The sequence below is a fragment of the Corylus avellana genome, chromosome 6, assembly GCF_965113065.1.
Source record: "Corylus avellana chromosome 6, dhCorAvel1.hap1.2, whole genome shotgun sequence".
Taxonomy (NCBI): Eukaryota; Viridiplantae; Streptophyta; class Magnoliopsida; order Fagales; family Betulaceae; genus Corylus; species Corylus avellana.
This window is the reverse complement of record NC_142495.1, coordinates 11,016,116-11,039,798: the sequence shown is the minus strand read 5'-3', so window position 1 is coordinate 11,039,798 and position 23,683 is coordinate 11,016,116. Positions and strand designations below refer to the sequence as shown.

The window sequence follows — 23,683 nt, the reverse complement described above, 5'->3', positions numbered from 1 at the left end:
TAAAAAACAAAATAAATAAAAGCAAAATATTAAAAAAAAAAAACAAAAACAAAATTGGGGGTGGCTCCAGCCACCCCATTTTGGCCAAGGGGGTGGCTGGAGCCACCCCGATTTCATTTTTATTTTTTTATTTTTCTTTTTTTCTTTTAATATTATGCTCAAAATGACGTCGTTTTGGGTTGGGTGGTGATGTAGTTTTGAAGCCCAAAACGGTTTAGTTTTGGAGTTCAAAACGACGTAGTTTTGATTGAGGGTAAAATGGGTATAAAAAGTCAAATTGTTTGACTTTAAAAGGGTCCAAAGTGAGAGCAAACCAAAGTTCAAGGGGCCTAAGTGAGAGTTTTGAAAATTCAGGGGGTGCTTGTCAAATCGGCTGGAAGTTCATGGAGGTTTATTGAAGTTTCCCCATAGTTATGTATTTTATTTTATTAATTGTTAATATTTTTTTTAGGTATTACTCACATGGACTATGATGATTATATGGTGTAACATCCCCAGCCCGTTAAGGCTGAGTTTGCCACTTTTCTTCTTTTACAACAAAAGTTTTTGCAAAGATCTATAAGGTTTATCAGAGTACTTGATTTTAAATGATACGATAAATGTATAAAACATTATTCAAGAGATTTTATTACAAGCAAAATTAGAAAACATTAAACTTTAGTTGCGGAATATCATATTATTACAATCGCTGATATGAAAAGACTTTGAAAATTAATAATTATTCTCGTCCCCATTCCGGCCTCCTATTCTAGCGTCCTTTCTACCTGGAAACAAGAAATAAAACTGAATGAGCCCAAAGGGGCCCAGCAAGTAAAATCCACAACCATAAATAGTTTTATTCATTGTTCTCAATTTTGAAAATCGTTTTCACAAATAAATATACATCCAGCCATAATAATACACGTATGTACGGTTACATCTCCCGTATCATATACATACTATTACATCTAGTAATAAATCATCATCATAATGCATCATTATAAATCATCATAGTATATCATCGTTATAAATCATCATTGTAAATCATCATAGTATATCATCGTTATAAATCATCATTGTAAATCATCATAGTATATCATCATTGTAAATCATCATAGTATATCATCGTTATAAATCATCATTGTAAATTATCATAGTATATCATTTTTGAAATTACATTATCATTTTCTCATATTAGGGCCCATGTACACTGTTACCCCTGTGTATGAGGGTTGCGGGTCTTTGTAACCATGGCACTGAACTGTGGTCTCAACCATGCCCAACCGTCAATTAACTATTTTCTTGGTGCACTCAACGGTCTGTTGATGAAATACCACCTTCTGGCATAGCCTTCTTCAGTGGTTTCGCCTCCATCCGAGTATCGGTACCGAACTCCTCTTATTCTTACTTGTCTTAGGGCCAAAAATACTCTCATCCATATATGTGCCCTCATTTCATAAACATTTAACTCATTTCTTGTACTTTTCTTTGTACTTCTTTTGATGCATCTTAGGGCAACATGTAGGAGGGTTTATCATCATTCTTCTTTCTTATAATCATCATTTCTCAACTTTCTTTTCTCAAAATATAAACTTTATCAAATATAAACTTGTTGTACTTAGAAAGCGTTTAAAGAAATAGAAGCTTTCTAAATAATTCTTTTAGAAATCTTTCATACATGCAACATATCTTCATGACAGGTAAATAAAATAATCATTTACAATTTGATACAAAAATGTATAAATAGCATGACATGAAGTAATTTTAGAAGGGGTAGTGAATTTACTTACCTCTAGACTGAAGCTAAAAGTGGTCTGAAGGAATCTAGTTGCTCCAATCTGACTAACACCACTAATATATCTTTTAAAACTAATTTCTAAAGTCCGCTATCTCTTGTGTTCTTTCTTTCTTATAGTGCTTTGTCTCGCCCTTTCTCTCTCTGTTCTGAGTAAACACTCTTAGAAAGAAGAAAGACCAAGTAAAAAAGTGGAAGAAGGAAGAATATGTGCAAGAGATGGGATAAGAGTAGTGAAATTGTGAAGGAGAATAGCTCTATTTATAGGAGAAAATCAAATACTATTCTACCTTCAATTTACAATTATACCCTCATTTTACTATTCCACCTACCCATTTAGTATACCTATCATTGACTATTCTACCTTCTTGTTTGAAATTCTACCCTCCTTATACCTACCATTAATTATTTTATCTTCTTATTTAAAAGTCTACCCTCCTTATACCTACCATTGACTATTCTACCTACCCATACAATTCTTCCTACGATTTACTATCATTTTATTTCACCAATTACCATTCTCTAATTACCACTCTCTGTAATACCATAAATTTTCCAAGAATTAAAATCATTGACTACAATGGATATTAAAATAACATCATTATCCAAATAATCTATTTAAATAACTTTTGAAAATTCTGGGGCGCTACATATGGATTATGGTAATGATAATCACCATCATGATAATGACGAGAATGATGATGATGATAGTGATGATGAATTTGACAATCTTGTTTTTGCTGGATGTCGTGCAGTAGTGACGTATGTCATTAAATACATTGATAAACAACCTTGCAGAAATTCTAAAAAAATTGGATATAGACGGTTAATACATATGATGACTGGAAATGAGACTATATGTCATGATATGTTTAGAATGAAACCACGTATTTTTTTTTTCAATTATGTAATGTTTTGCAACATACATATGGACTTCAGCAACATATGATGACTGGAAATGAGACTATATGTCATAATATGTTTAGAATGAAGCCACGTTTTTTCTTTCAACTATGTAATATTCTGCAACATACATATAGACTTCAGCACACGAGGCATATTAGACTAGAAGAGTCAGTAGGTATATGTTTGTTTATTTTTGCACAAGGATCATGTAATAGAATGGTTCAAGAAATGTTTCAGCATTCTGGTGAGACTATACACAGACATTTTCATAAAGTTCTAAAAGCCCTTAACCTAATGGCAATGGATCTCATCAAACCTTCTGATCCCACCTTCGGTGAAGTTCCAAAAAAAATTCAGCACAATCCATTGTATTGGCCACATTTTATGGTACTTATTTATTTGTTTATCAATATTGCTCAATTTGTGCTTACTTTTTGTTAAAGTAGCCTAATAAGTTTATAAAATTTAACGAAATGTGTATTTTAGGACTGTATTGGTGCCATTGATGGAACACATATTCCAGTTGATGTTAGAGAGGATAAGAAAATTCCATACATTGGAAGAAAAGGAACGCTAACTCAAAATGTGATGGCGGCATGCAATTTTGATTTACTTTTCACATTTATCATAGTTGGATGGAAAAGTGCGCCACATGATACATGTATTTTTTTAGATGCTATTCGTAAACCATCTACAAACCTTCTGAAACCACCACCAGGTATAGTATTTTTTTAATCTTATTGATTATGAATGCATATTGTTTATGTATATCTCATAGATGGTTATTATTATCGTGTGTAGGAAAATATTATTTAGTTGATGCTGGATACCCTTAATGAAAGGGTACTTGACACCTTACAAAGGGGAGAGATATCACCTTCCTAATTTTCGACGAGCTGGTTGAGGAAATGGGATAGAGGAGAGGTTTAACTATGTTCAGTCATCACTTATAAGTGTTATCGAGTGAACTTTTGGTGTGTGGAAGAATAGGTGGCATATTTTAAGGCAAATGTCATCTTATGATATTAACGACCAAATGCTCATTGTAGTTGCTACCGCGGTCCTTCATAATTTTATTAGAATACACGATAGAAAGGATAAGGGGTTTAAGTGGGATAATGATAACTCCGATAATGATGATGACGCAAGGAGTAACAGTTAGGAAAACATTGGCAATTTACATGACGAGGAGATGAAAGTGGTTCGTGACAATATAGGTCAATCCATTTGTGGGCTATAAACCGTGCTTTATTATTTATGTTTTAGGCTAATTTTTAATGTCCTTTAAGTTTTTTTGGTGATTTATCAAGTTCTAATTTAAATTATTATTTAAAGTTGATAAACATTATTAGTTTAATTTGATGGATTGTTCTTCCATTTTTTATTATATGTTTGTTTGGAATATGTTTCAAAAAAAAAAAAAAAAAAGACAAAGACAAAAAAGCATATAGAAACAAGAAATATATCAATATATAATTGCCTAAGTCGAAAATAATGTCAAATTATAAATCATACTTTAGTTTGCAGAGGTGTTAAAAATGGAGGCTTATAGACAATGTTAGTTATTTTACTGTTATAAAGAAATGTCCTTATTGGTAATATGGCCATGAAACCGCAATTATATGTTAATGTTATCTAAACACTCAATTAATAAAAAAAAAAGTACTTTTTAACATGTTTTACCAAATGCCTGTGCGATTTTAAAAAGTAGCGATTTCAAAAACACTATTTTTAAAGTCGTACTCCCAAACAAGCTCTAACAAGCCATTAATTTTTTATTTTTATTTTTATAATTTATAATTTTATTTTAGTTTTTAAAAGAATAAGGATATTATATAAATAAAATAAAAAAGTAGCATTTTTGACAACCTTTGATAGTTTAATTGAATGTTTTAGCACATTTTAAACATCATAGAGCTATTTTAAAAGCGACAAATATGCTTTTTTCTCTAGGGCGCCGCTAAAATCCCTAGAGGAGAAGTAGCTTTTTGGTCCTATCCTTTCTTTGAAGAGTGTGAAGGGACCAAAATTGTTTGTTAATTTCTAAGTAAGCGAAAGTGGTTTTCTTGCAACAAGATGGCTGAGGAACTGACATAAAGATGGGGAAGATTTTCTCTTTCGGAGGAGGAGAGTGTTGGGGTTGAGGCCATTGAACGTGTTGTTGAAGATTTGGAATCGAGGGGACAGTTTTGGCTGTTTAGAAAACTCATTGCTGACAAGATTATTGGAAAGGATTCCATCCGATCAAACCTTATTAGGGGGTGGAAGCTTGAAGGATCACTTTGTTTCAAAGTCTTGGGCGACAACTTATTCCTCCTGGATTTTGAACATTTTTGGGACAGATCACGAGTTATGGAGGGGCGCCCGTGGATTTTTGAAGGCCAACAATTCGCGGTCGAAGAGCTTGATGGTTGTACACCCCCAAGCAAAATGAGTTTTGACACAGTTACTTTTTGGATCAGAATGTATGACCTTCTGATGGTTTGTATGGAGAGGGAGATGGGTTTCAAACTGGGATCCATAGTGGGGAAGGTGGAAGAAGTCGACACCGACATGGACGGAATGGGATGGGGTGAGTATTTGAGAGTCTGAGTGCATGTAAGTTTAACAAAGCCAATCCCGAGGGGGTGTATGTTGAAGTTGAAGGACCAATCACTCTGGGTGCCTTATCATTACGAGAAAATTTCAAGATTTTGTTTCATTTGTGGAGTAATTAGCCATGGACGAGGAGGATGCTTGAAAGGAGATGGGAAAGGAAAATAGCTATGTATCAGACAGTGAGTATGGTCCATGGCTCTGAGTTCCTCCGCACAGACCTTGGCTAGAAAAATGGAGAATGTGCTTGGATGATGAGACGACTGACCGTGGGTCAGGTGTGGGCGGTGGAAGAGGTTTTTTCCGATCAACGGCGAGGAAAGCGGCGGCACCCACTGTCAACAACGGACAAAATTTAAAGAAAGATTCTTTAAGGGCCAATGAGGGGAGATTTTTCCATGCCCATTACGTAACAAAGGAGGACTTTCCAAATGGAATGAATGATATGTTGATGTTTGAAGACTTTAATGAGGCGATTAGCGGTTGTGGTGGAGGAAATCGGGGAATGAATGAGGAAAGAATATATTTTCCATGTGCAATTGTTGATAACCATGCACGGGAAATTATGAGGGGCCTTTAAAGAAGATACGGGAATTAATGCAAAGAAAAAAAGTAATGAAGGCTCTAATTGCAACTCCAAAAGTCACGAAAGATGCCATATTGAACCAAGGAGCTGTTTTAATGGCTAGGAACGAGAGGAAAATCTTGATTTGGAGAATTCTAAAAAAGATTCTGCATCAAAAAAGACAATTGGCGCACAAAATCAGGAGGAGGGCCTGATTGAAGGAATGACGTGCCTGAAGACCAATGAAATCAACGGCCCCTCACATGGGAATTATTCTGATGCAAGGGAAGATTTCGTGGAGCCAAATAATGCAATTGCCAAAGGAAAACATGAGCTACTAGTGGACTCTAATGACAAAGATGGAAAATGGAGAGCTGACGTGGAGATGAATGAGGGGTCAAAGCCTATACAAACAAAAAGCCCAAGTGGGAAAGGTACGAACTCATCCTCTCTCTCTTGGAAACGTAGAGCCCGAAATGCCTTTAAGGCCCACACTGAAGCTGTCCAACCAGAACCCATGGGCAAACATAAGCCGGCCGTAGATGGTGGAAAGGTGTGGATAGAGCGGGAAGGAAAACGAGGAAAGAAATAGTAGTCAATGAGCACTAGTGGGGAAAAGGGTGGAAATAAAAAAGTTATGGAGAATATCAATGATGGTTCGGGAATGGCAAGGGCTGTTTCACAGCCCCGCCGACCTGAATGATTGTGATAGCTTGGAACTGTCGTGGGCTTGAGAACCCACGAACTGTTCGGGACCTTCGCAGGATGGTGAAGGTGAAGAAACCCAATGTGGTTTTCGTAATGGAAACCAAGCTAGGAAAAAAATAAAATGGAGATAGTTCGAATAAAGACAGGTTTTTCAAACATGTTTGTGGTAGAAAGTGTTGGAAGAAGTGGGGGGCTAACTTTATTTTGGGATGAAGCTGCTGGGGTATCTATCCAAAATTATAGTCGTCACATCAATGCAGTTATCTCACCAATGAATGGAGGATTACCATGGAAATTCACGGGTTTCTATGGGCATCCCGATGCAAGCAAGAGACATGAGATATGAGTTTTACTAAAGTATTTTGCTACTTTAGACCTAATTACATGGCTATGTGTTGGGAATTTTAATGAAATTGCATATTTATCTGAAAAATTTGGTGGAGCTGGAAGAGCATCACGACAAATGACTGCATTTAGGGAAACTCTTGCTCATTGTGAGTTATTGGATTTGGGATGCCGGGGCCCATTTTACACTTGGAATAACGATCAAGATGGAAAGGCGTTTACACAAGAGAGACTGGATCGGGTTGTGGCAAACTCGAAATGGTGTGAGATGTTCCAAGATATAGAAGTATCCTGTGAAGTGGCTATATCATTTGACCGTACTCCTATGATCATCAAAATAAATGGTGGGCCAATTCTTAGACGTCCAAAGTGAAGATTTTTTTATGAAGCTAAATGGCGTATGGAAAAAGAGTGCAAACAAATTATCAAGCAAGTCTGGTGTGAGAAACTGCTACATGGGGATAAGCTGTATGGCGTTCAGCGAAAGCTTGAGGGCTATAAAAGCAGGTTGACGACGTGGCAGAAAAAGAAGAGGGCTTGCGTAGAAATGGATATAAAGAAAAAATACGAGGAGCTTGCAGGTCTTCAAGCTGAACCTGGTCACAACACATAAAACGGCTACAAAAAGAAGTGCAGCTGATCCTCGAATAGGAAGATATGAAATGGCGTCAACGATCAAAGGAAAATTGGCTAAAAATGGCGACAGAAACACAAAATACTTCCACGCTTGTGCAAACCAAAAGAGAAAAAACAGCAATATTGAAAAAATCTCTGATGGGCATGGATGGCTGTGGAGTACCCAAGAAGAAGTGGAGGCTGCCTTCATTGAATATTCTAGCTCCTTATTCACTTCTGACTCTCCTGAAGATATGGGGCCGTGTTTGCAAGGCTTGGAAAAAAGAATAACACCAGAAATGAATATGGCACTCACGAAGCCATTCACAAAGGAGGAAGTGAGCTTTGCAGTTTGTCAAATGTCACATTTGAAGGCGCTAGGACCTAATGAACTTTCTGCTGGATTTTTCCAGGAAAACTGGGAGACTATAGGCGATGAGGTTTGCCAAGCTGTACTTCAAACTTTAGCCACAGGTTTTATTAATGCAGATTTGAATTTTACTTACATTGCTTTAATCCCCAAAATTTTACACTCGTCGTGTGTGTCAGAATATCGCCCTATTAGCCTCTGCAACATACTTTTTAAAATTGTTTCCAAGGTCCTTGCTAATAGGTTGAAAGTGGTGCTACCAAATATTATCTCTCAAGCTCAAAGTGCCTTCATCCTCGGACGGCTAATTACAAACAATATCTTGTCAGCGTATGAAACTCTTCATACCATGCACTCTCGCATGTATGGCAACAAAGGATATATGGCTGTCAAACTTGACATGAGTAAAGCCTATGACCGGGTGAAATGGAGATTTTTGGAGGAGGTAATGAGACGCTTAGGTTTTGCGGAGCAATGGATTAGCTTGGTCATGATGTGCGTTCGTATAGCCAATTATGCAATTTTGTTAAATGGAAACCCGGTTGGGCGAATATTTCCTACTCGAGGAATCAAGCAAGGCGATCCCATCTCCCCTTATCTCTTCCTGTTATGTGCTGAAGCTCTCAGTTGTTTAATGACTCAAGTGGATGAAAGAGGTTTAATTGTGGGAGTTCCAACGTGAAAGTGAGGACCCCGAATTAATCATCTTTTTTTCGCAGACGATAGTCTCTTGTTCTGTCAGGCTAACATGTGTCACTGGTGGCGTTTGACTTTATTGTTAACGACCTATGAAAGAGCGTCAGGACAAAGACTAAACAGAGATAAAATGACAATCTTTTTCAGTCGAAGCACCTCTTTGGAAATTAAGACACAAATTCTAGAAGCCTTAGGAATCCAGGTCACACAAAGATATGAGACTTATTTGGGCCTACCTGCTTTGGTGAGTAAATCTCGAATGCATGCTTTCCAGAGTATAAAAAATAGAGTGTGGAAGCGACTCTAAGACTGGAAATTAAAGTTTTTATCTCAGGCGAGCAAGGAAATTTTGTTAAAAGCAATCATTCAGGCTATACCCACATATAGTATGAGTGTCTTTTATATACGAAGATAAATTCCCTTATGCAAAAGCTTTGGTGGGGTCATCAAGCAAATGAGTCTCGAATTCATTAGATGAGATGGGAAAAATTGGGGCTATCAAAGAAGCAATGGGGAATGGGCTTCTGGAATCTACATTGTTTTAACCAAGCTTTACTTGCAAAACAGTGTTGGAGGTTATTAAAAAAGAGGATAGCCTTGTTTCAAGAATTATGAAAGCAAAGTATTATCCGAGGAGTTCGATTCTTGAGGCCAAAAGTGGGAATTGCCCATCCTATGCTTGGAGGAGTCTACAACGGTCATGTGGTCTACTCAAAGAAGGATTGATATGGAGTATTAGGAATGTGAGAAGTGTTAAAATATGGGGTGAAAATTGGATTCCAAAATCAAACACCTACACTGTGCAATCCCCTCCTCGCACACTAGACGCGAATTGATGGTTAGTGCCCTCATTGATCCCGATACTCGATGGTGGAATCAGATTTTGCTCCATGAAAATTTCATACAAGAGGAGGTAAATTTAATTCAAACTATACCAATTAGGGGTACCTCTCAATGAGATATGAAAATTTGGAGGAGAATGACCTCGGGAATCCTCATAGTTAGGAGTGCCTACCACCTTGCAAAGGAGCTTACCACTAGCTCAAGGGCTGAAAGTTCAAGCCGGCATAGAGACAGTCTTATTTGGCAAGGTATATGGGGTTTAAAACTTGCAAATGCGAGTAAGAACTTCATGTGGCGAGCCTGTCACAATTTATTGCCAACAAGAGACAATCTAGTTTGAAAGAAAATTGCTATTGATCCCATGTGTCCGATATGTGGCCTAGAAGCTGAAACTACATCCCTTATACTATGGGCTTGCTCATCTTCGATGGATGTATAGAGTGGGGGATCACGTATATTTTAGAAATTTATCCCACAATCCTCTGATTTTTTGTTGTTGGCAGAGGGAATATATCAAAAAAGTAAGAGAGAAGAATTCACTATTTTGTGGAAACCGCAAGGAAAATTTGGTTTCGCAGAAATAGGTGGATACATGAAAGTTATTTCACTCCTCCAAATGAAGTGGGCAGGATGGCGTCTATGACTATGGAGGAGTTCATGCGGTGTAATGCACTGAAGATTGTGGAAGATACCAACAATGAGGAGGCGATTCAAAAGTGGACGAGACCTTCTCAAGGGTGGTACAAAATCAATTGTGATGCAACCATTGGTGCCAAAAATGATATGATGGGAGGGGGTTTAATTCTCAGAGATAATGAAGGCAAGGCTATTACAGCAAGGAGCTTCACACACAGGGGATGTTTAGATCCGACCATTGTTGAGGTGATGGTCATGGTCCATGCAGCCCAATTTGCAAAGAAATAGAAGTGAACAATGTAATTCTAGAAGGCGATGTACAGACAATTATCATGATGCTACGAAATGAGGAGCATAATGAAAGTAGGTATGGTCAACTCATAGAGGATGGTAAATTGATTTTGAATTTTCTATCAAATTAAAAACCTAACCATGTATGACGGAATATAAATGTTGTAGCCCATCTATTAATGAAATTAGCTACTGGAAGTGTCATAGATCAAATTTGGATGGACGAGATACCCGACTGTATATTGTTCAAGCAAAGCAAATTGCTTCAGCTTGGTTTTGATTAATGAAGAAGCGATGTTATTTATTTATTTTAAAAGAAAAAAGAAAAAGAAAAAAAGAAAAAAAAGCGACAGATGGTTGGGTGTCTTCCCTTTTATAGGTTTTTCCTTTTTTTTTCCGTTAGGTGCTCTTTGATTTCCCAATGGCTCTCCGATTGTTATTGAGTAGAAAAGGCCCTCGGGCTAGGGTTCGCACAGCTCCAACTTAACAGCCCAGCCCAACACACGTTTATAGCATTCTTAGCTTAAACGCTCCGTTTTATCAAAACGGCATTCATTTCCGCGTATCACTGCCTGACACGCGGTCTTCTTTGTCAGCAGATTTTAAACCCTAACCCTCCGCTCAAAACCTTAAACCCCGTCAACCTTTCTCAGAGCTCCATATGCAACAATGGCTGTTTCGTCATCGAAGAACAAACCTTCGAAAGCCACAGAGGACGTAGACACTCTGAGATCCGACGTTGCCTCCTTCGCTTCCTCTCTGGGCCTCTCATCCTCTCTCCCATCTTCGTCCTACTCTGGCTTCAACGATTCCGATTTTCGCAAAGCAGGTCGTCTCAAACCAAAACCCACAGAACCTCACAAGCCAAAGACCAAGAAAACCGACAATACAATCGAAAGCGATGAAAATTCCAAGCCTAAGGGGTTTGAAAAACCAAAATCCAAGCGGAACCAGAAGCCAAGGACCCAGAATTTCAATTCCAATGATAGAAATAAGAATACCCAGAAGCCAAAGGACCAGAGCTTCAACAACAATGAGAAACCCAAGCCTAAACCACCTATACTTGCATTGGATAGTAACGAGAAACAAAAGGGTTTTGATAAATTCAAGAATTTACCAAAGCTGCCACTGATGAAAGCTAATGGGTTAGGAGTGTGGTATGTGGATGCTGTGGAATTGGAAGCCAAAGTGGTTGGAGAGGGGAAGAGAGCGGAGGTGAGGAACGTGGAGCAATGGAAGGCTGTGGTGGAGAAGAAGAGGGAGCTTGGGGAGCGGTTGATGGTGCAGTATGCGAAGGATTACGAGGCATCGAGAGGACAGAGTGGGGATATTAAAATGCTGGTAGCCACTCAAAGGTCTGGTACTGCGACAGATAAGGTGTCGGCTTTTTCGGTTATGGTGGGGGATAATCCCATTGCCAATTTGCGGTCACTCGATGCGCTTTTGGGTAAATTTGCTTCTGGAAATGAAAATTTTGCAATTAATGATTTGTACATTTGAGTTGGGGGTTTTCAGTTGTTAGTTTGAAATGTAACGCCGGTTTGTCTAACTTTAGTCTTGATGCTGAAACGTGATGATTCAATAGGAAGGTTTGATTTAGCTTGTGAATAAGAAAATGGTTGAGAAATTTTGTTGGCTTTTAAAATTTATGCAACTTAGTATTATTTTGAAGTTGTAAAGAATGTCCCAATAAGATAGAACTGAAGTGAATTATAACTTTGTCTAGTGATTGATGAATCTATGAAAGGGTTATGAAATGTTCGCACCCCGTTGTTTCTTTCAGATATACTGGGATTGGGATGCCAGACAGTAGCGTTTACTGGTTTCTAAGCAATTTTTGTACTGATGTGTTTCTCAGCTTGGTAGTCAATCACCAATATGGTTAGCTCTCATCGAAACACTTCCTAAAAGATATATCCTTCTTTCCATGGAATCTTTGTTAGTGAAAGCACTGTTGGATGACCGTTAAGATCTCAGTTTTTCTATGACCTAACTCTAGATGCTACTTCAATACGGATTCTTTACTCATTCATTGTTATCATTATGGATACATCTGCTAATGGGCAACAGTAATAGTAACCCTAGTTTGCTGGCATTGGCATAATTGCATTTTACTGTGGCTTTCAAAAATATGATGAAGCCAGAAAAGGTGAGCTAATTGGGTCAAATGCTATGCATCTGAATGCTTCTTGTTTTTCAAGGATGTTGGATGTGCATTACTTCTATTATTGGCCTTACTATGTTCTGTCATTGAGTTGGCTTTTAATAGAATGGATTATTTGTTTCAGGGATGGTAGCGTCAAAAGTTGGGAAGCGCCATGCATTGACAGGTTTTGAAGCACTGAAAGAACTGTTTATTTCAAGGTTCTCTCTCTCTCTCTCTCTCTATGTATTTTCATGACATCTAATAACATGGGAAGCGACTAACCAGTTGTAGTTGCTTAATGCCCTCTTGAGGCAGAAGAATTGTATGAAGTGCATTCACTTTGATCAGTGTTTAGTATCTTTTAATTGTACCCGATTACTTTAGAATCTCTCTCTCTTTCTCTTTTTTGAGCTATGACTTTAGAGTCTCATTAGTTTAATGGTCAATTTAGTTTATGAGAAGTTATCCATTCCTAGCTTGGCAGCATCATGCCAAATGATCAGGCAATAAGAAAGAAGCGGGTCCACTTTCAGTCTAGAATTTCATTGGCTTCAATAATTCTGTTCGTATTATAACTGTCATTCAATAATTGTCTACTTTGCATATTCGTATATTGCATGCTTCTTTGCTGCACCGGTTTATCTCTAATATTTTCTCTTACCAGTTTACTACCTGATCATAAGTTGAAGAGCCTCTTGCAGCGACCATTGGATAATCTTCCTGAGACGAAGGATGGTTATTCCCTTTTACTTTTCTGGTATTGGGAGGAATGCTTGAAGCAGAGGTATGTGTTATATCTGTTTTATTAAATGAGCACTGCTTCTTGTTCTACATGAATAATCAATTTTTTGCAGGTATGAAAACTTTATTTTTGCACTTGAGGAAGCATCAAGAGATATGTTGCCTGCACTAAAAAATAAGGCATTGAAGGTTAGTCCAGTCATTTATATCTGCTCTTAGCTGTGTTTTTCTTGTCTTTCTGTGACTATCCATTGTCTTGCTCACAAGCATTTATTAATCACTTTTAAAGATCACCAACTGAAAAGCTTACCTGATTATATATTTTCTCCTCTTGAAAGCACTTTGCATAGGTGTTTTTGTAACTTGGAGGTGTGGTCTTAAGAATTCAGACAACTATTTAAATTACTCAATAAGCTTCAATGTTAGGTACTTTTGATTCACTATATATGACATTGAAGGGCATAAACTGAAATCGAATAATGCTAGGTTTGGGAGTTGTAAGTAGTATATGTGAGAGATTAAAGTCTAATACAAATTGTGGATTAGAACTTAGATTCTATATTGATGTTTAGCCAAAGCTAGTGGTGACATCTAAGGCATATTTTTCAGACAATGTATGGGCTGCTGAAGAATAAATCAGAGCAAGAGCGGAGGTTGCTCTCTGCGTTAGTTAACAAAGTAAGAGTTGGAAACATCATATATTGAATTATTTCCCTTTTGAAGCTAATCAATAGAAGTTGCTGCAACTTTTTAACCTGGTTTCTTGTCTGCTTCAATTACTGGATTACCTACAGCTGGGAGATCCTGAAAACAAGGGTGCATCCAATGCTGACTTTCACTTAGCGAACCTTTTGTCTGACCATCCCAATATGAAGGTATGACTATCTAGTGTAATTACTTCTAATTGTTTGCTTTATGTATGATGTGAAGGCTTATGTTTTTGTAAACTGCTTTAGCTGTCTTATTTTAACCAATAACACATACATGCTTAAACTTCACAAGAGTTGGACTATTGGACATTGCATTCTAAGTTGGGAGCATAAACCCAGGTCATATGTCAAATATAGTAAGATATGTCATATTATTACATGGTCCATTTGTCATTAGGAATCCTACTCCCCCCCCCCCCCCCCCCCCCCCCCACCCTTGGGGCTGCACTTGCAAAACACCAGAAAATGGAAGAAATAATAGAAAATTTTATGGCCTTTTGGGTGCACTTGCTAAGATTCATAGCTGCTATTTTGGATGTGATTTCATCTAATCAGTGACCTCCTTTTTACAGGTTGTGGTGATTGACGAGGTGGATTCTTTCCTCTTTCGGCCGCATTTAGGATTACGAGCCAAGTACCATGCTGTATGGCCTTTCATTATATTGCTGATAATTTTTTTTGATAATTAATTCATTTCATTGAAAAGCGCAAAGGAGCGCAATTCTAGTATACAAGATGTATACAAAGAAAGACCCCATTAAAGGCGAAAAGAAGAACAAAATTCCACAAATTGAAACAAAGTAGAAAAATGGGAAAAAGTAAAAGCCCCTGCCCAATTTAATAGGGACTTGACCAAAATGCTATGATAATTTGAATCTCTACCATGTACTTTGGAGCAAACTTGTAGGGGTGGGTATCGGTTTGGTCGGTGTCGGTAGGGCATTTTCGTCTACCGAAACATGAAAGTCGATTAAGTCAATTAATTAACTGACTTCATACCGACAATGAATAGTTTCGAGTTTTTCGATTAGTTGGTTAATAGGTGGTCGGTTAATTGTCAGTTACAAAGTTTTTATTTTAAGATTTATTGACTTCCTTGTAACTACAGAATCAATAAAGCATATGCTTTATAAATGAAAAGAAAAAAGTAAATCCATGGAACACAGACCAAAAGGACAACCACACAAATCAGCAGGACAAAACAATAAGGAAACCTACTAGATAAAATTCAAAATTCATTTGAAAAATCAGTTAAGTCGGTTAACCGACAATTGTTTTTTTTTCTTCTTTCTACCGTTTACCAAACCGAACCGAAGTCGAAACAATATTTTTATTCCGCCTACTGACTACTAGAAGTCGGTTGTCGGTCTGTGACGGTTCGATAGCTTTCGGTAGGCACTAAATGGGTTTAGGTTTAATAGCTAAACCCATCATAAGAAAAAGGTTTAATACCTGAAGGCAAGCACTAGGGATGAGCCAAGGTCGAAATGGATGAACCAGGTGTAATCAATTTTATTGCTTCTGCATCTGAAGCAGCTGTTTCATACGCACAGAGAAAGAGACAGACTTAGATTAGTAAAATGAAGAGGGAAAGGAAGGCATAAAGGAATGAAAAAGTACCTTGAAGGTGGAGTGAGCAACATAACGCCTCTCTGTAGAAGAAATCTGGTGCTCCTGCCCAACTCATCTACTCTCTTTCTTTCTTTCTTCACATAATCTAAAACTCTTTTTGAGGTGCAGTGGGGTTTTACCATTCCTTCTTTCTTTAGGGGTCAAATAGAAAAGTTCTAATGCGTTGAGTGTGTTCCTTTTTATAAAGTGGCAATGCCACGTCATTGCCATGTCCGTGCGTAAGCTTCTCTTTGTACTTTTCTGTTTACCCATAGCATTTCTCCTTTATGTGTGCTTTTCTGCCATTTGTCTTTCTGTAATGAAATTGCCTCTGCACATTTGTTTTGCTGACTCTACTCACCTATGTAGTTCTGAGCTTTAACTTCAATATATTATCCCTATTCTTTCTTAATTAATTTTTCTTTATCATACACATCTAGTACGAGTCTTTCTTATTTGGAATCATAAGAGCAGAGAGCATGGCATTTCTTGTAGTCTACCATTTGTTTTCCTTTACTGAAACTACCTCTATACATATACTGTAACCAGTTCCAATAACCTGGATTTCGATTTTTCCACTAAATGGTTTTGTAAGTCAACTTCCATACCACCCCAATTCTCCTTATCTATATTTTTTTGGTTAAGTTTTTTTTCCTGATCATATGCTGCCCCATTCATTTTCATTTGTTTTAACCTACTTATCAAAAAAATTTTTTCATTTGTTTTAACCTGTGAATCTTACTGACCTGTCTTGTGCAAATGTAGGTCAACTTTTTAAGCCAAGTTCGACTTAGTCATAAAGGGGATGGACCAAAGGTGGCAAAACGTTTAATAGATGTATATTTTGCACTTTTCAAGGTATTCATTGTTGATTTGTATCATTTATAATACCTATGTCTCCTTTAATATTTAAATGAAATTTACACATTCTCTATACACTTTCATCCTTATTATTGTAAATATAAAGATGTATATCAAGACATTATCTCTTACTAACCAAGGATTTTTTGTTAGACACTGACTTCCTTTACTTCAATATTGGGTTATCCTTCTGACTTGATGAGAATGCTAGAAGAACCTAATATTTACAATTCACAATTTCAGGTTCTAAGTACCGAGGCTGATGCTGATCAAAAGAAGGATAAAAGTGGAAAAGCACTAAATGAAAAAGCTTATGGTTCTCGTAAGGATAGCAAAGTGAAAAGTTCATCTGAAACTCATGTTGAATTGGATTCCCGACTTTTATCGGCTCTTCTAACTGTCAGTATAAGCTTATTCATTCTATGTCGAAGTTACTCTATATAGGATATTTTTGTTAGCTTTCCAATAGTTGTAGCTATGTTTTAATTTTCAGGCTTTTTGAAAAAGCTTGCTCTGAGTCTTTACTAATTACTTCTGCTTTTCCTCTCTTGCATCCTCACAGGGAGTTAATAGAGCATTTCCTTTTGTCTTGAGCAATGAGGCTGATGACATTATTGAGGTCCAAACATCAATGCTCTTCAAATTGGTAAGTGTAACGTTTGATGCCAATTTATTGCAATTAAGGGTGAGAGCAAACTTTGTTTTATGATGTAATATGGCCGTTCATTGTCCAACAGTGCCTCTATCATTATGCTTGGATGTCAATATAAATCTTTCACCAATGCAGGTTCATTCGAAGAATTTCAATGTAGGAGTTCAAGCACTAATGCTTCTTGATAAGATCTCGTCTAAGAATCAGATTGTTAGTGACCGGTTTTACCGTGCCTTGTACGACAAACTTCGACTTCCTGCTGCTCTGAATTCTTCAAAGGCAAGTAAATTTGGTTCATTTTATTGTGCAGTTCCTTTTGCTGTATGATGAAATATGTGAAAGTCTTAAATCAATAATGGAGTGTAGTTGACATGGTTGATTTTTGTTTGATTGTACATACACACATTCCATTTCTAAGAGTTCATAAGCATGATCTTCTATCTATCTGGTGCTGGGTTATTCTCTTCGTCATCCTCTTCTTATTATGATTATTATCTTTTAACTTTTTGGGGGGTTTTATGATAACATTATTTGGAGGGGAGTGACCCACTGAATGATTGACAATGGGTCACTCCCCTCCAACTCCCCTACTCCATTCCCTTCATAATTTAAAAGAAATTTATGCGCTTTTTTAATGAGATTGAATTACTTATAAAAAAAATATTTGAATTCCAATTTGGTTTGCAGGAAACGACTTGATCATTGACAATGTGGCAGACAATCTCTGAGCTTGTAGATACCTAAATTGTCATGAATGGATGTTAACATTACTATAAAGGTTACCTATCAAAAAAAAAAAAAAAAAAGCATTAGCATAAGGGTCTTAATATATCGCCATCATTCTTCCAAACTGACTTGTGCCATACATTAGCAAGGGTAGAGTGACCCTTTAGTGTGCTGCTATTTTGACTTGCTCCCATGTTTTCATTCTATTTTTCATCTTTACCTGGCTTGTTTTTCAGGCAGAAATGTTTATTGGGCTTCTTCTCAGAGCAATGAAAAGTGATGTAAATTTGAAGCGTGTAGCTGCCTTTGCAAAGCGTGTGCTGCAGGTTAGTAATGAACTGCATTCTTGCTCTGCTTGGACCCTTATTTAGCAGATGTTGAACAAAGCAATCTAGATGGATAGTTCTTATGTACTTCCTGTGGTAAAGTACCACAGCAATATAAATCTCACCTTTAAATTGCATGCATTTATGCTCTTTTGATGCCATGAAGAAAGAGGAAGACATATTGTTAGTTACAAAGCAGGGGATTGGTCTTTCCTTGTGCATATTTTTTAGCTTTTAGTAGTCTCAAATTATAATATACTTGAGGGAAACGGGTATTGTGTCTCTCAATTAGGGATATATGGCTCTGCTTGTCCTGCACCTTGACAACGGTTACATATGCAAATGCATCAACAGGTTGCACTTCAGCAGCCGCCTCAATATGCGTGTGGATGCCTTTTTCTCCTCTCTGAAGTTTTTAAAGCTAGGCCACCCTTATGGTAAGACAGGTTTTTGTGAGTTGACTTGGACCCATATATATATATATATATATATATATATATATATATATAATTTTCTTTCTTTCTTTCAATTAAGAGTTCCATCACCGTGCAGGAACATGGTGCTTCAGAATGAGTCAATTGATGAAGAACTTGAACATTTTGAAGATGTTGTAGAAACTGACGATGTATTGAGCACTACATCAAAGAAAGCAGAAAATAATGGCAGGCTGGTTGGCAGCAGTGATGCTGCTGACTCTGGCAATGAATCTTCAGAAGATGAAGATGAATCTCCACCTTCTAATTCTGAAGATGATGTTTCAGATGAAGCAGAGGAATTGCTCATGAGAAATGACTCAAAAGATCTTGGGGAATCCATGACTGTATCTGATCATAATGAGCAGCAACCTCAAGCATCTTCTAAGAAGTCTTTGCTGCCTGGAGGGTACAATCCGCAGCATAGAGAGCCCTCTTATTGGTCAGTCATCTATTCTAGCTTATTTTAGATGGTTCCTACTCTTCAATGCTCGCAACACATTTACATGGGCAATGAAAGACAACATCAATACTTTCGCAACAGAAACCCAGATCATAAGTAGTTTTCCACTAACCATGCAAATTATACCATCAATCTAGTCATTGCATAGAAGTTATTTTGATCATTGAGGAAGATTGAACAAGTCTGCTGCAGGAACAACCTTTTTGGTTGTTTTATCATTTTTTTCCAGGGCATTTTGTTTTACTGTATATCCAATAGCACCTTGATTCTTTTGTCTCTTCTTTAATTTTTGATGCACTTTCAGCAATGCGGATCGAATAAGCTGGTGGGAGCTGGTGGTTCTTGGTTCTCATGTACATCCATCAGTCTCTACCATGGCTAAGACCCTTCTTTCTGGGGCCAACATCGTCTACAATGGAAACCCATTGAATGACCTATCACTTACTGCTTTTCTAGACAAGCTCATGGAGAAGAAAGCAAAGGCAAGCACATGGCATGGTGGTTCTCAAATTGAACCTGCCAGGAAGGTCAGCTTTCATACTGAACTTTCTAGACCACAAACTATTTTGCTTTAGAAGTCTTACTTTCCCTTCCCTAACGTGTGAAGTTCTTGTACCTTGCTCTTGACTGATGGAATCAGTTTTAGTGACAACCTATCAAGCCAATTAATTTTGTTGCTGATTTACTTTTGTTTTCCCAGCTTGACATGAATAACCTTTTAATTGGGCCGGAGATTCTCTCATTGGCTGAAGTTGATGTACCTCCCGAAGATCTGGTCTTTCACAAATTTTATGTGAATAAAATGAATTCTTCAAAGAAACCAAAGAAGAAGAAGAAGAAAGCAGCAGAGGAAGAGCCTGGGGAAGACTTGTATGGAGTGGACGGTGGTGATGAGAGTGATAATGAAGAAATTGAGAATATGTTGGACTCCACTAATCTTTCCTTTGAGGCAGATGGTGACTATGATTATGATGATTTGGACCAAGTTGCCAATGAAGATGACGAAGACTTGGTTGGTAATGTTAGTGATGCAGAAACGGATGCGCCCTCAGATGTTGCCGATGGAGAGGATTTTGATACTGCTGCTGCTGATGATTTGAGTGATGAAGATGTTGACATTGATACAGGTGATGCAGATGATGGTCTTGATAATGAGGACGAGGACGAGGTATTTCAACAAAGAAAAAGAAAACGGAAATCTGGTGGAAAGGCTGCAGCATCCCCGTTTGCAAGTCTTGAAGATTATGAGCATTTGTTAAATGAGGATGGTCCTGCTAAAGAGCAATCTACAAAAAGGAAGCCATCCAAATCACGAAAGAAAAGGAAGTCATCTGACTGAGATGAACCTTGACACCTCATTCACAATCCTTTGTCTGAAAGAGAACATAATCTAATGAGTCTGGCATTAATTACCGGCATGACTATAAATGGCAACCAAGTACCCTGTACCATTTTTGTGTTAAAAATGCATTTTTATTTTATTATTGAGCAGACTAACCAAAGTTTGAGCGTGCAAATTAGCTCCAAGGCCTTTGCTTTTTGACATTTGTATTATAAGAAGTGGTAGACGGTGGTTTGCGTTAAATTATCAGAGTTTATTTATTCTTTCTTCTTTGCTAGATACTTCAAACTTTCATTCTCTTTTGTGGGATTGATATGGTGGTTTGTAAGATAATTCTTACAAAACAAAACAGCCTCTATATGTGAAAAACACATGCCCATTAGTAAAGTTTACGAGGAAAAAAGCCCATTTTCATTTTTCTTTAGAGATACTAAATTGCTTCCTCAAGTCAACAACCTAAACTAGCAACTATACAAAGCATGTTGCTGACACTTAATAGAAATCTACAAACTCATCATTCCGGCTCTGTCTTCCCCTCCATGAACGCCAAATCTCCTTCATGAAATGGCAACTTCAACAGTTTTGGCATTGGCCGGTGGAGGAAGCTTCCCAACAACCAAAGTTAAAACCCCATTTTCGCACTTGGCTGTGACGGCAGACGCATTGGCATTTTCAGGCAACCGGAACTTTCTCAAGACCTTCTGGGTTGCCCTCCTCTCAAGCCTGAGGTACTTGCACCCTTCCTCCTCACCATCTTCACGTTTTCTCTTCCCACCACTACGGATCACCAGAGTGTTCTCATCTTCCACAGTCACCTGCAACGAATTCATCAATTTACAGCAAACATTTCATCAAAAAGGCACAGGCTGAAAATTTCTTCCAAAGTGTTTGTTTTGGTTCAACTTCACCAAAACAGAGTCATTGTATTACAATACATACACACAAAAAAAAAAAGAAAAAAAAAGAAAACACAACAACATGGGGAAGGTGGGAAAGAAATTGGGACCTGAATATCAGACTTGGACACACCGGGCAAGTCCATGTAGAAAATGTACTCCTTGGGGGTGTCCAAAATATCAACCGGAATGCCCGACATGCCCCTGTTCTCATTGGCCTGGTGTGTTCGCGAAGGAAACATGAATTTCTCGACGCTCCCCGGGAAATTGAACAGGTGGCCCACCGCCGAAGCCAAGTCTCCACCGAACGCGTTCGAATCCGCAACAACACGGCTCATTTTCACTTCTCCGCAACCCACCAAATGCTCTGCACAAGTTAACAAACACAGTGATGTACATTTAGCGACCAAACAACAATCAAGAACCTTAACCAAGAATTACGAAATGGCCTTTTAGCGCTAAACTGTGGAGACAAGAAGAAATACACGTTGACCATCTAAGGAAATTTGGGATTTTCCTCAAATTCTGTAGCTCATGCTCTGTTTGTTTCGTGGGAAAAAGATCAGAGAGATAAGAGAAAGTGAAGCAAAATGCGTACAAGTGAAGGGTGCACGCATGGCAATCATGCTGACCCAGAAATGTTTAGGACTTAAGTAGTATGTCTTCAAGCTCAAGAAGCTAGTACTCTGTTTGTTTCTAGTGAAAATTTGAGAAGAGTGAAGGCAAATAGTTACAAGTGGCTAAACTGACCCGCCAAAAGGAAGCGACTAAATTAAACAAATCGTACCCAATTGAAGGAACACTAGACTAAACCCAATATTAAACACAAGAAAATAGTTAACCACGTTCGTTTTCCGAGAAAGTGAGGAACAAAAACTATTGAACCCTCAAAAGAAAATAAAAAGGAACCCCAATTAGGCAATTACCAACCTGTTAAGGCCTAAATGGTCTTCCGGATTAGCGCGCTAAAAGCGCGAGAGAGAGAGTTTTGAGAAGAGGAATATATTGCAAAGAAAGTTAAACGAGTCAAGCAGCTGATTGCTTCCCGAGAAAATGTGGGAATGCAAATAGGAGAAAAGCGAAGGGAGAGGAAAGTTCGATACGGACACCCGTATCGAACTCGTGCTTACACGTGTAGTTGCTGACGTGGGTTCGTCCAATTAGCCATCCATGTGTCGTGTATAATGTGGTTGGTTATTTATTTATTTTTTGATGGAATGTGGTTGGTTATGATCATTCACAGAATCACATAGTATCAATGTTCAATACCACTTTCCATTCTATGTAGAGCATCCTTAAAATTATGTTGAGATATAGGCTTTTTAAAGTCAAAAGAAATTTTTTTAGAATTTTCTTTTATTTTTAAGCTTTTCTCTATAAGTGCATTTAAAATTTTTATCAAACAAGTCAGCTTTTTGTTCGGCATACTTTTTAAGGTACTAAAAGTACTTTTTAAGTCTTAAGCATTTTAAGATTGTATTTGAGAAATAGAGCTTTTAAGTTTTTTTTTTTTTTTTTTTTTTTTAAAAAAAAAGATTTTTAGGAAGCTTCATTTTTAAATGTTTGCCAAAAGTACATTTAGATAATTTTTAAATTAAAAAAAGTAAAAGAAATACTTTTGGAGTTTTTAACCAAACATGTCAGTTTTTTATTTGACACAACTTTTTAGGTACTAAAAGTACTTTTTAAGTTCTCTAATGCAATCTCAAACATGTTCTAACTCAATCTCTTAGAGTCTGTTTGTGAATGCGTTTGAGAAATAGAGTTTTTAAGTCAAAAAGAGCTTTTGGGCAAAAGTTTCATTTTTAAGCTTTTGCCAAAAGTGTTTTTTTTTTACTATTTTTAGGCATTTTGGACCCTTAAAAATGTTTTTGAGTATTTTTTTTTTCAAACAGATTTTTTGAGTGTTAAAAGCATTTTTAGGCCCTTCAAACACAATCCCAAATAGGTCCTTAGAATTCTCTCTAGATCTATCTATCTCGTTGAGAAGCTTTCCATTACCTTATCTGATATTTACAAGGAAGAGGGATGCTTATTTTTTCCTCCCTCCTCCCTTCCCTCTTTTTCCTTCCTTTTTCTTTGTGCTTTCTACATGTTTCTCTTCTTCTTATAGTTTGGCATTTGCGTCTCCAGTATCCTAATCTTGTTGCTGCACCACTTTCGACCTCCACCCTTAGCCTTCACTTTGCTTCACCCTGGTTATTTGCTACCTCGTCAGATTTGGATTCAATATCTTGATTTTTACAGGCTAGATATGTTCTCCTCAGTTTGCCAGCATCGCCTATGCGCCACATCGCTATCTCCCTCGGCCTCTCCACTCTCCAACACCTCCCTCTGGGCTCAGACGCCAGCTAGTTGCCCTAAAGTGCCTGGATGTGGTCTTCACTTGCCC

At 37.5% G+C, this 23,683-nt stretch overlaps 2 protein-coding genes across 2 annotated transcripts; one reads left to right on the top strand and one right to left on the bottom strand.

Annotated features, from left to right (window-relative positions):
• The first annotated feature begins 10,970 nt into the window (after positions 1-10,970).
• On the top strand, positions 10,971-20,638 carry EDA25 (CCAAT-binding factor). The gene is given in 16 exon segments (XM_059600233.2): positions 10,971-11,791; positions 12,633-12,708; positions 13,155-13,274; positions 13,345-13,420; positions 13,841-13,909; positions 14,026-14,106; positions 14,514-14,585; positions 16,318-16,410; positions 16,657-16,812; positions 16,976-17,059; positions 17,201-17,348; positions 18,032-18,117; positions 18,472-18,554; positions 18,670-19,032; positions 19,358-19,580; positions 19,754-20,638. Coding segments are annotated over 16 exon segments (3,159 nt in total). The 5' UTR covers positions 10,971-11,013; the 3' UTR covers positions 20,405-20,638.
• A 145-nt stretch (positions 20,639-20,783) lies between these two features.
• Positions 20,784-22,329, bottom strand: LOC132186325 (HSP20-like chaperones superfamily protein). The gene is made up of 3 exons (XM_059600235.2): positions 22,222-22,329; positions 21,402-21,658; positions 20,784-21,210 (listed from the first exon to the last, which is right to left on the bottom strand). The coding sequence occupies exons 2-3, from the start codon at positions 21,627-21,629 to the stop codon at positions 20,953-20,955; spliced, it is 486 nt and encodes a 161-aa protein (XP_059456218.2). The 5' UTR covers positions 21,630-21,658; positions 22,222-22,329; the 3' UTR covers positions 20,784-20,952.
• Between the last annotated feature and the right edge of the window lie 1,354 nt (positions 22,330-23,683).

What these genes read in the sequence shown, in the direction of transcription:
- LOC132186325 (XM_059600235.2), bottom strand. Translation starts at nt 21,629, where the DNA reads ATGAGCCGTGTTGTTGCGGATTCGAACGCGTTCGGTGGAGACTTGGCT. An exon ending in TGTCCAAGTCTGATATTCAG is followed by an intron (nt 21,211 to 21,401) that starts GTCCCAATTTCT and finishes AATTCGTTGCAG; the next exon opens with GTGACTGTGGAAGATGAGAA.